The 12,286-nt window shown below is 40.0% G+C and overlaps 1 protein-coding gene across 3 annotated transcripts in view; it reads right to left on the bottom strand.

The window, feature by feature from the left end:
• Positions 1 to 11,966, bottom strand: part of SSU72 (SSU72 homolog, RNA polymerase II CTD phosphatase) — a 43,351-nt gene extending 31,385 nt beyond the window's left edge. For 2 of the 3 annotated variants that reach the window (XM_074218731.1, XM_074218732.1), the window contains exon 1: positions 11,803 to 11,966. In XM_074218731.1, coding sequence (XP_074074832.1) covers positions 11,803 to 11,882 — 80 coding nt within the window. In that variant the 5' untranslated portion in view covers positions 11,883 to 11,966. Of the gene's footprint in view, positions 1 to 11,206; positions 11,465 to 11,802 lie in introns of those variants that run through there. The other variant, XM_074218733.1, reaches the window with a different exon arrangement.
• Between the last annotated feature and the right edge of the window lie 320 nt (positions 11,967 to 12,286).

Genomic DNA, 12,286 nt, shown 5'->3' with positions numbered 1-12,286 from the left:
CCCTTTTCTTCTGATTCTTCTTTCATAACATTACTAATATTGAAATATGCTTAAAATAGTAAATATGTATACCAGATTACTCACTGTCAAGGGAAGGGGGGGAGACAGAAAAAGGTAGAACTCAAAATCTTTACCAAAAAAAAAAAGAAAGTTGAAAACTATCTTTGCATGGAGTTGGAAACAAATTTCTATTTTAAAATATTAATGCTAATGTATTGCACTTCAGTGTTACTATAAAAGCAGCAATGGGATGATTTAATCTAGTTGAATAATGAATTTTACTTTATTTTCTGATCTACACTTCCAGCCATAAACAATTTTACCCCATAGGATTTCCCCCCAAAATATTCATTTCAGATTAAATTTAGTCACTTTTTTTCCTTTCCAAAACTCATCATACACAAGGCTTCATCTCCCAAAGTTGCCAGGTAAGAGCGTGTTAAGTTAATTTCCAGCAGCTCTCAGCCCTTTCTCATGACTTTTACAATTCCATATATACTACTCGGTTAACAAACAACATCCATAATGCAGTAGGAACTGCTAGGAAATGGTGCTAAATTTTGAGAAGTGAGAAATCCTTCTCTTACTTTGTAGTTCTACACTATCTTAAAACAACTCTAACTGTACAAATTAGCAAAAAAAAAAAATATATGCTCCAAACCAAAAGCATGGCATTTTACATATCCCCACCCGAGATAATGCCCTGGGATCAAAAACTTTGGGGGAATACTATTAGTTATTTTTTAACCACCACAGCACCACCAAAGGGCTACGCTAAATACATAGTTCTGTGAAGAGACCAAATTCAGGACCCTAAAGGACTAAGGTGAGCCCCACCCCCCGTAGATGGTAAATGAGCATCTCCTATCTTCTTGCCGTGCAAATAAGGGACCTGGAGGGCTTTCTAAACCCTAAGTATGAGGGCTGCTCTAAGAGAGCCCAGTTTTTCATCAAAATATCATAAATGAATGAGAGTTCTCATTTTAAGATTTAGTTCAAGATAAGAACATTTGGGCAGCTAGGTGGTGCAGTGGATAGAGCACCAGCCCTGGACTCAGGAATACCCAAGTTCAGATCCAGTCTCAGATACTAAATAATTACCTAGCTGTGTGGCCTCGGGAACTAAAAACAAGCAAAAAAAAAAAAAAAAACACTTAAAAAAAAAAAGAACAATGTCTTATACCAAAACTAATAAGCAGTCAGATTGTACCTTTATCATTTCCACTGCTTCCCCACCAAATTCATCTGACCGCCCACAAGAAAGGTTGGTCCTTACTCACTGATCCCTTCCCTTACATGCTTGTCACATGGCATTTTCATTACTACAGCTCATCTTGTCAGTGTTTCACTTGTCCTTGTGCCTGATGATTTAATATTTTAAGTTCCTACTGTGGAACTGACAGGTACTGAGGATTCAAAAAAAAGTCCTTGCCCTCAAGTAGTTTATTTACTCTTGTGGTAACAACATGCAATTAAGTAAAACAGCCAGGTGGCACAGTGGATAGAGCAGGCCTTGGAGTCAGGAATACCCAAGTTCAAATCCAGCCTCAGACACTTAAAATTACCTAGCTGTGTGACCTTGGGCAAACCACTTAACCCCATTGCCTTGCATCCCCCTCCCCAAAACAATATATAATGGAAAAAAATGAAAAGGAGCCAGCACATAATGAAGTACATTCCCAGTCTGTTCTTATTAAAGAAGGGAGGTGTGCCAGGTCAAGCACAGAAAACACCAAGGTGGCCAGGCTGGTTGGGACTGGATATGGAGAGTAACTGCAATAAGCCTGAAAGGGAGGGTGGAGGCCAAACCTGAAGAGGTTTTAGGAGTCAACAGAGAAGACTGCATATTTTGATATTACGAGAAACAATTTGACAGCTGTATAAAAGATGGGATGGACAGGCTGAAGGCAGGGAGGGGACTAAAGGCAGGGAGACAATGAGAAAGCTAGTCTGGGACAAGAGGTGATAATACGTTTATGAACCTGTGAGTTGGGACATGGGAGAGCTATATACCACCACAAAGATGAATTCAGTTACTCATTGAACTTACCAATCCCTATATATTCCTATAAGGGAAAGGGCAAAGAAGTCATTGTCTGGAAGACAGTGAACTAGTAGGTGGCTTCATTGATCCATATCACTGAAGTGGATGCCAGTCCAAATGATTATACTCCATGCAAGAACTACATACACCTTTCAATTAAATTTCAGACAATAAGATTAGCTGTATTTTGAAAGGACCAATAATTAGGAATATGGGAGAGCTAGGTGGCTTAGTGGCTAGAGCACTGGCCCTGGAGTCAGGAGGACCTGAGTTCAAATCTGTTCTTAGACACTTGATACTTGCCAGTTATGTGACCTTGGGCAAATTCACTTAACCCCCACTGCTTCACCCCTCCCCCCACCAAAATTGACATAGATGGCAATCTTTATCCTCAGAACTTTACCCTCAGATCCAAATGTAAATTTTAACTTTTTAATCTAATGCAAAAATATTCCCAGATCATGGCTTGTCCTTCATTCTCAAAGACCATGACATCAGGGAGATGATGCCATGACATGCCCAACAACTGGATCTGAGTAAGGGGATGCTGTTCCAGGATCACCACCAGTCTTACTCTCTCCTCTGGAGACCACCTGGGTCCAACTGGCCAGATATGGATTGGAAGACTGGAGATGGTCCTGGATCCAAGGCAATCAGGGTTAAACGACTTGCCCAGGATCACACAGATGTGAGGCCAGGATTTGAACTCAGGTTCTTCTTGACTCCAAGGCTGGTGTTCTATCTACTTTGCCCCCCTAGCTGCCCTATCCAAACATGCTATGAAAAATCAATTCTAAACTATCCAGTACCAATGTCCTTGATCCTTATCTTACACTGCCTAGATAAAAGAATGGGACAGAATTCACTCCTAGGGAAAACAATGAGATTGGGAAGGCAAGGGAATAATGCAGAAATTCAGAGAGATTGCTTCAGATACTGGTCCTGTCTATGTTACTTACCTTTCAGTAAGGAGGTACAGGGGAAGGGAACAAGGCAAGGGAAGGACATGAATTTAATATCTGATTACATAGAACAGATATTGAAAGAGGAAGGAAATGACAGGCTAAACAGGGAAGGATTAAGTCCTACAGAAAGCTAAATTTAATACTGAAAACAGATGTTATCTAGAGGAAGATTTGGTGATCAAACCTAAAGCCACCAAAGAGATTACAATATTATTGCCAACATTTTACTTTAGAATAAACTCTGACCTTATACCATCTATCTCACTACTTACCATGTTCTATTTGAAAAATACAGAAATAACACTCTGGAGACACAGATGAATCATCAGTATTTGTGAACTATCTGTGACCCCCCCCACAATCCCTTTTCAATTCTGACCCTCTGAGCCCCACTGCTTTGGTTCAAGATCCCTCCCCCTCACTACAAGAACAGTAGAGCATTTTTTTGGCACGTAACTTGCCCAGGTTCACACAGCTAAGTAATTTATTAAGTGTCTTGAGTCTGGATTTGAACTCAAGCCCTCCTAACTCCAGGGCCAGTGCTCTATCCACTATACCACCTAATTGCCCTAGGGCATATTTTAGTCAAAACAAACAAAAAAAAAAAACTACCCTCTTTCCTGAGAGTCTAAACATGATTCTCTTTCTGGAGTCACTCAGGGTGGTCATCAGAGTATGGAGAAATGATTAAAGGTTATCTGCAATGAAATGTGCTTTATCAGTTCTAATAAAATACCTATTAACAAGTGGCACAATGACCACAAACTGGCAAAACCCAAAGATCTGACAAGTCAGTCCAAAGAAATGCTACAACTCAATAGTGCTCTATTGTCAATCCCCATAGCCCATCAGTGGGTTAGGCAGAAAATGCAAAAATAGGTCTGCAACTATTAGATGAATTAAAATATGATACATGTATTGGAAATTACATGAATTCAAGGCTAGAGGATTTTTCAGATGGAAGGAATTAGGAAATCTAGCAATCTAACAGAAATTTCAGCAATGATATGTTTATATTGTCACTAATAGTCTTATGTATGACTTTCGGATTCCATACTTTTGAGAAACTGGACTAGCGAAGAAATTGTTATAGGGTATAAGAAGACAGGAGTGCAAAACGGGCAATAGTTAGGATAAAATGAATTATGGTCAGATTCCAAGGTTGTTTAATACCAGACTGGAGTTTGGACTTTATTGGGCAGGCTATTGGAAGCTACCGACAATTTTCCTTTAGAAGAAAGAATTTAATGACAATGGGATTATCAGAGAAAAACGCTGCAGAATGGAGAAAGGAACACTGGATACTAACAAGAAACTGTGAGGAGATCTTAAAAATCCAGCCAATACCTTATAGTTGAAACCAGAAAGACCAAGAAACATTTAAATTGAGACAGTTGAGTAAAAAAACGATCAAAATCTCAATTAGTTAGATCTTCCACTGAGTTCAAGCCATCTGTTTCACATAACCTTACACCTCAGTTTACATCATGTGAAATAGTTTTTCCAAAACTTTGAGACTGACTTCATCTCCTATAAGGTGTAGTTTTTTTGTTTTTTTGTTTGTTTTTTAATTTTTGCAAAGCAAATGAGGTTAAGTGGCTTGCCCAAGGCCACACAGCTAGGTAATTATTAAGTGTCTGAGGCTGGATTTGAACTCGGGTACTCCTGACTCCAGGGCCAGTGCTCTATCCACTGAGCCACCTAGCTGCCCCAAGGTGTAGTTCTTTATATAAACCAATTTTCTCCCCAATCTGATTTTAAATGTACCAAAGGTTTTGTAAAGGTCTTATGTTAGTCTTTTCTAACCAGGAAAAAAAATGGAACACAATCTCCCAGGGTTAAAAAACAAGAATGGTTCCTAATCTGTGCAAACAGAAGGAATATGCAAGTGCGGTTTTTGTAGTACTGGGGGGCATGGAAAGGAGAGGTGCTACTAAAGGAAATTTGTACAGATGAAGTATCAAGGCAAAATATCACTCCAGTGTATCTGAACCAGATGTCACAGGGAAATATTTAACAAATTAAAAAAAAAATTTTTTAATGCAGCATAAGCCAGCTAGGTGGCATCAATCCTGGAGTCAGGAGGACCTGAGTTCAAATCCAGCCTCAAACACTTATTTGCCTAGCTGTGTGGCCTTGGGCAAGTCACTTAATCCCATTGCCTTAAATTAAAAAAAAATTTCTTAAATGCAGCATAGATAAATGTTGATATAGGATTTTCCAAGTCAAAATGCAGCCACCACAAGGATCCTTTATGCAGTTTCTATTTGAATTTGTATACACTGATAAGGAAGCATCCTCAAGATAATCAAACAAAAAAAACACCTCCTAGAGCTGCATTTTACAAATCAGCTTAATACTAAGAACATGTGAAATTTTATGTCAGATTCAGGTAGAAATTTGTCAGTCTGAAAGCAAAAATAAATAAGAAAGTCTTGTCACCTCCCCTAAATCAAAAACAGAAAGTTGTGCATACTTAGAAAATCACAAATTTTACCCAGGTTTTATTCTAATTTTTATTTGTTACACATTTCAAAATTTCAGAGTAATATGGGCTTAAATTTACTAAACATTTACTTTTTTAAATAGCAATTTTAATAGCTTACTGAAATATTGATAATATACAAATTACAAGCATTCATAATTATCTCACAAAACCTGTAAAGAAAAATATGGCATAGTGTTGCTGCAGATCAAGTCTTATCATTTTGTGTTAAGTTGCAAATGTGTATTTATGACTTCACCCAATTATAAAAATCAATTTTTCCAGAAAGCAGAGAATTCTAGTTAGTCAGTATTGGATATTCTGAAAAGATGAAGTCATAATATGATTATTTTAAAATCTTATCAATAAAACCCCAAAAGACATATCTTGTGCCGAGATGTGATACTGTTTAGAAGCTAGAAAAGTTTCTTTTTCCCTCTCTAAACCAAGAGAGATTTTCAATGATATATATAGTCAATGAACCATTTGTTGGAAAAGCCTCCAGAGTTCATACAATGATGCAAATTACGTGACAGCATGAGATATTTGGGTAAAATGTCATTTACAAAGAATAGCAACATTATTAACATTCCTAATGGCAGGAAAAATATAAAACAAACCATTTTCTCTACAAATTCTAATTTCAATTACTGAATACATTGATAAGTCAACTAACATGATCCACATTTAAGCAGGCAAGAATATTCACCCTTAGAAATAAACTTTTATTTCAAAAAGCAAAAGTCAAATAGTTGAAAGCCCTAGACTCTACCTCTTGCTCCTCCAATGCTTTCTTTGGAGATGTGAGGAAAACTCAGGATGACATCATCTAAAAAAAAAAAACCCAGACTCTTTGTATGGGTTGTTTTGCTAAATTATTCTCCTCTTCTTTGTTTTAAGGAATGGTTCCTCTCTAAGAGGGGAAGGTTATATGTATTGGGAAATGTAGATAATACAAAAAAAAAATTCATTAAACTAGAAATTCATCTAAAAATGAATTTATTTTAAAATTATCCTATTTTAGTTTTAAGATCAGAAATTTTAACTGTTAATTGTTGTGAAGGTTTAAAAACTAGGTGATTTCACAATCCCAGAACCGAAAAGGCAAACTATGAAGAATTTGAATACTATGACTGCTATTAACACATGCCCAATCGAGAAAAAGGAACCCCTTTAGTCCTTCCCAAAACATCTGACATTATCACCAACTATAAGCACCTTAGAAACCTAATTTAGAAAAGTGTTTTGACACCCAGCTCCTATTTTGACAAGTTTTAACAGGCTCAAAGAGACATCTGTGAGCCCAGCTGTACTAACCCTATGGCCCCTTAAGGGGCAAACCCTTTTTCTGGTAATGCTTACATGAAATAAACAGCATGGTAAAGCAAACCTGGGGCACTTAATCCAGAGTCAGAGACCTGGACTGGAATCTGGTCTTTGTTATCTGCCACCTTCAGACAGTGACACTTTAAACAAGTCCTTAATTTTGGTCCTCTTCCTCTAGAACACAAGGTTCTGGAGCTTTACCCAGATTACCTTGAAATCCAGGTCCCTTTGAATTCACTATTCCATCCAGTAAATTGTATACTATCTAAACTACAGATTAAATTCACTTCTACAGTCATGCTAGGTTTTTAGCTTGCAAATAAGATTTAATGATCTATTGTTATGCTACATTTGATTAGTCTATCTCCCCAAAGTATTGTATAAATAAAAGATTCATATTCTCAAACCCTCAAATTAAGACAGATCATTTATTGAAGAAAATGCCCTGAGTCATTAAAAATATAAAAATCTTCATTTTCATCATCTTCTGAAAAATTTAAGAGTTAACAAATAATCCCTATAGAAAGGAGTTCAGTACTGCAGTCAAAAATCAAATTAATTGGCTCCAAAGGGAGGGTAGCTTCATAACCACTAAGGAAAAAATAGAACATTAAGTTTCTAAGGAAACATCACATCCCAATAAAAAGAATTTCAGTTACACCTGGACTTGGGTCTTTTGAGTTAATGACCTCCCCCCAAGAGCAAATATTCCACAAAGAATGTCTTCTATATGTGTATGGCAGTGGTAGGTATTAGGTTACAAAGATTAAATACAGTACCTGTGCTCAAGAAGTTTAAAATGTACAGGGCAAAAAAAAAATAGTAAAACCTGATCTTATTTTTTTGGGGGGGGGGAGAAATTAAATTAAAAAATAACAATCTAAGGATGAAAAAACACAAGTGCACACAACACATGAGAGCAAATTCAAGCTGAGTAGGGAAGGCTCTTTAAACTTGGAAGTCAATCATAAGCTACATCCCAGCTGAGAGGCAAAAGATTTCAACTAGCTCCAGATTTTGAATTTCCTAGACAGTTTGGGCAGAAGAAGGCAAGCAGTTCACACAGACCAGGGCTGTCCAAAATGCACCCTGGGCTATTTTATGCAGCCCCCTGTAAGTTTACTAAATGCATTAGTAAATGAAGTCCAGCTGGCACAATTCTCTCACTAAAATGGCAAATCAAAATATATTGTCTATTGAATAAAAACTTAAAAAGTAAGATTGGACAGCCCTGCCATGGATAACTGTGATATCTGTTCAGATCCCTCTCAAATTTTTAATGGAAGAACACCAAGATTATAAGATTTGAATTCTGGAAGAGACATGATCTATGCACAGTAACTTTATTCCAACTGCTGCTGGCTTGTAAGATTGAAGACAAATTCCCAAATTCATAAACTCAGTATTTCTCCTGTGTATTAGGGAGCTAGGGATACAGAGACCAATACAAAAACAACTTAGTACTCATAGTACTTAAAACAGGGAGTCAGGTAAGAAAAAAATTTCAAAAGTAACTTCATCCAAAGGCAGGAAGTGGGATGTTTTGTCCAGAGAAACAGGAAGCCTAGAAAGAGGGCGGGGCCAGATCTCCAAGGGTTTTAAAAGCCACAGCCAGGAAAACTCAAAATTCTGATTTTGTCCTCTAAAGGATAACAAATTTTCGATATGCCTTGTACAATATATAAATCTAATAATATAAAATTTATATCCAAATATAAACAAAGTAATTACCTTGCATTTAAAATCACATCATAAAATTTATGGATATGACATTGGCTACTAGTCTGAATTTTCATTTTAAACATTTTCCTTCTTATTTTGGGGGGAGCATAAAGTGAAGTTACCCTCTAAATCCTTTTTCTTAACTGTTTTTATCTGAGTATATCTCTCCCCAGATTGATGTAAAAACAAAATGCATCAAATAATATTTGTTTTAAATATTATAATGTTGACCAAAGGACAAGTTAGTCATACTGAATGTTACCATGCTTTATAAAACTCCACTTTGTTACAGCACAGCACTCAATAGGGTGGGAGGGTCTGCTTTAAAAAAGACACTTAAAAATTTTTTTGGCAAGATTTAAAAAGCTCTCGTTCTCTCTCTAGAGAGAGAGAGCATGTGTGTGAAAGAATGTATATACACACACACCCCCACACACCCCAGTTCCATGCTGTTCACATGCATCCTTACCAACTGGAAGAGCAAATGTCTTTGAATAAGGTTAAAATTATAAGTAAATATGAAATATCTAGCAATTTTTTCTTCTATATTACAAGGTTCATCTTAGACCACCTTTAACTGGAAAATATTCATTGCAAACCACTTTAAAACAGGTTCTTCCAAGCACACAGGTGGTTATATGTAGACTAAATCTCATCTTAAACCCAAACACATGATGCCTTCCAAAGTTTTTAAATTTTGACTGGTATTTAAATGAGATCACAGTCAAGTCTGACAACTTACAGATTTTTAATTCGACATTTCTTAAATTTCAAAATATTTCTCTCCCCCTCCAAAAGATCAGGTTTTGCTTTTTATTTTTTGCAAAGTATGGATGAAATACTTCAATCTCTTGTCAAATTCCTTCTCTAGGGGCTCTAAAAATGCTTATTTTAGAAATTACAACATATAATCCTATGGGAGCAATAATTTTAGAAATTCCCAGTATGAACAACACATAAAACACACCTGATGCCTAATTTATTACAAAAATAAGAGGGGCATTCCCCCATATAGAACATATATTTAATACCAATGGGCCCAAAAACCGTAGATTACTTCCATCAATATTGATTACAAACATTCAAGAATGAACTAAATCCTAGCAAATAGCCTAAAGTCCACATAGGTTTGCTTAAGGACAAAACTAGAAATTATCTAATATGAAGACTCATACCCAGGCTCCTCCAGAACTCCCATGTTCAGCATCCATTCCTTAATGCCTTTTTTAAGGCAAATATAAAGAATGCATTCAATTCTGTATTGTCATACCCAGGTGATCCCTCAGGTTCCTTCCAAAAAATGAGATCAATATCAAAATCTTATCAGCAATGAGGAAGAGTATTCAATTTATTCTGTTAACAGGTTTGTGAAGAAATAAGATTTTTTTTCCAGTGGGTATTAAGATATAACAGACAAAATACAGAGGTCCTCTTTAATGGTAGTTGCTGACTGAGCACAACTCAGAACCTGCCTCAGAAGTAGCTGAGTGGATAGGCTATATTTTAAGTCTTTTAACTTCTACTACCCCACCCCCCTTGCAAAATTCTTAGTGCTAAGCTACGGAATATAGTCCTTAGCCCATCTGTAGAGTCAGGTAAGGGGGAGTTTCCTTACCCAAACTCTTAAATCATAAATCCAGATCCTATTTGCAAAAGGACCAAACCTGTAATCAACTTCTATTAAAGATGAAGTACCTGGGTCATGAGATAGGCTGGAACTGGAATGTTAATTAGTATCCCAAGGATGAATACAAATATTTTTCTCAGCAATTATCGTTGAATAGTTATGTCATAATTGGAAAAGAATGAAATTTAAAAATTTACTTTGTATAAGGGATCTGAAAACGTCATACATGAAATATAATAAAAGAACATTTAACAAAAGCTGTTTAAATTCAGATTCTTATTATTGTGGGTCTTTGTTTTTATAAGTAAGCCTTTCCAAGCCATCTGGCTCAGCCTGTCCTAACCCAATTTTTTTTCACATGACTTCCCCCTCCCCCTTCACTAGACTCCAGTCAAATTGACTGAGAAACTTCTCCTAAAATGGCATTCAACTTCCCACCTGAGGCCCCCCTCCCCCCTCTATCCCTGAACAATGGGATTTTCTTTTCTTTTCTTCGTGTGTGCTGCCTTTTCTGACCCATTTCCCCTCAGTGGCCAGCACTCAGCACACCCCTTTTCACAAGAAGATCTAAACACCGTTAAAGCCAATACTGTTTTTTTAGTTGTCTTTACATCTCCAGTTAACAGATTTCTTGAGTAACAGGTACTCCCTGCATGGAAATCCCCCCCTTCTGATGGTACCCACCGCCCCCCTGCATTGAGTCTTATCAACTGGCACTTATGGCACTGGTAAATACCAGAGTGTGCATTTTGATTTTAGAGATGAGGAACAAAAGGAAGAGTTATCTGGCAGCTGTGGAAAAGATGGGATGGAGAGGGGAAACTGAAGGCAGGTAGACTTAATGAGCAAGCCAAGAGGTGATAATATGGATACGAACTTGTGAATTGGGGCCTGGGAAAGCTATACACAGCTGTACACCATCACAGTCAAAGATGAGCTCTGTTACTTATTGCACTTACCAATCCCTATATATATTTCTATAAGGGAAAGGGCAAAGAAGTCATTGTCTGGCTCATTTAAAAAAATGCCTTGATTACCTTGGATCCATAGGATTTGGGGAGGCATCTCCTGCGAGGGCCAGGGCAGGGTGCCAGAGCCTGACTGAAGTCACACCTGACAGAGACCCTGCTCTCCAGGAGCTTACATTCTAACGAGCCTCGGTCCTCACTCTACATAATAACCATTTTCGCTTTTTTTTTAGGTTTTTGCAAGGCAGCGGGCTGAAGCGGCTTGGCCGAGGCCCCGCGGCTAGGTGGTTATGAGGTGTCCACCGCCACCTAGCCGCCCCCCATTTTCACTTCGTACGAGGAATTCGGCCACCACCCCCTCCCCCGGAAAGCTCCTCGGCCCCCCAACCCCTGGTCGGCTGCTTCTCTCCACTCGGGCCCGGGCAGCTCTCGGGGCTCCGCCGCCTCGCGCTCCAGGAAGGCCCGGCCCGGCCCCGCCCGCCGCTCGGCGACACCCCGGGCTGGGGGAGGGGAGCGGCGCCCCCGGCCCCGCCCCCCGCGCCCCCTCCCGCCCGAGCGCCGTCCCCACCCCCACCCCGGGCAGCGGGGCCGGGGCCCGTCCCCGCGGGGAGAGGGGCGGCGGTTGGTGCCGGGCCGGGCCGGGGCGGAGGCCCTGCGGGGGCTACCTGAGGATGTTGTGCGCCTCCATGCTCCGGTTCTGGTTACTCGAGCACACCACGGCCACTCGCAGCGGGGACGACGGCATGACGGCGGCGGCGGCCACAAGGGGAGGTCGCCCGCGGAGAGGGCCTCGCGCGTCTGCCGGCGCCCGGAACGGCGATCTCGCCTCGGCTCGGCACGAGCAAAATGGCGGCAGCGCCCGCGGCCAGCCCGACCCGAGCGACGCGGCGGCGGCGTCGGGGGACGTCGGGGGAGGGGCGACGCCGCCGGCGTGGCCCAACCCCGGAAGCTAGGGATTGGTGGGAAGCCGGGCTCCTGCGCAAGCGCGAAGGAGACGCGACGCGAGCTCCGCCCGCCACCGCTCCGCCGCCCTCCCGCCCCAGAGGAAAAGGGCGGCGCGCTTCGGAAGCTCCGCCCCCTCCCGGAGCCCTTCCGCTCCCCCCACTTCCGGCAGGCCCCTCCTTCTTCCTCTGGCTCCTCCTCCTCCGC

Source organism: Macrotis lagotis, chromosome 1 (genome assembly GCF_037893015.1).
Source record: "Macrotis lagotis isolate mMagLag1 chromosome 1, bilby.v1.9.chrom.fasta, whole genome shotgun sequence".
Lineage (NCBI taxonomy): Eukaryota > Metazoa > Chordata > Mammalia > Peramelemorphia > Peramelidae > Macrotis > Macrotis lagotis.
This window is presented reverse-complemented; position numbering and strand designations above follow the sequence as displayed.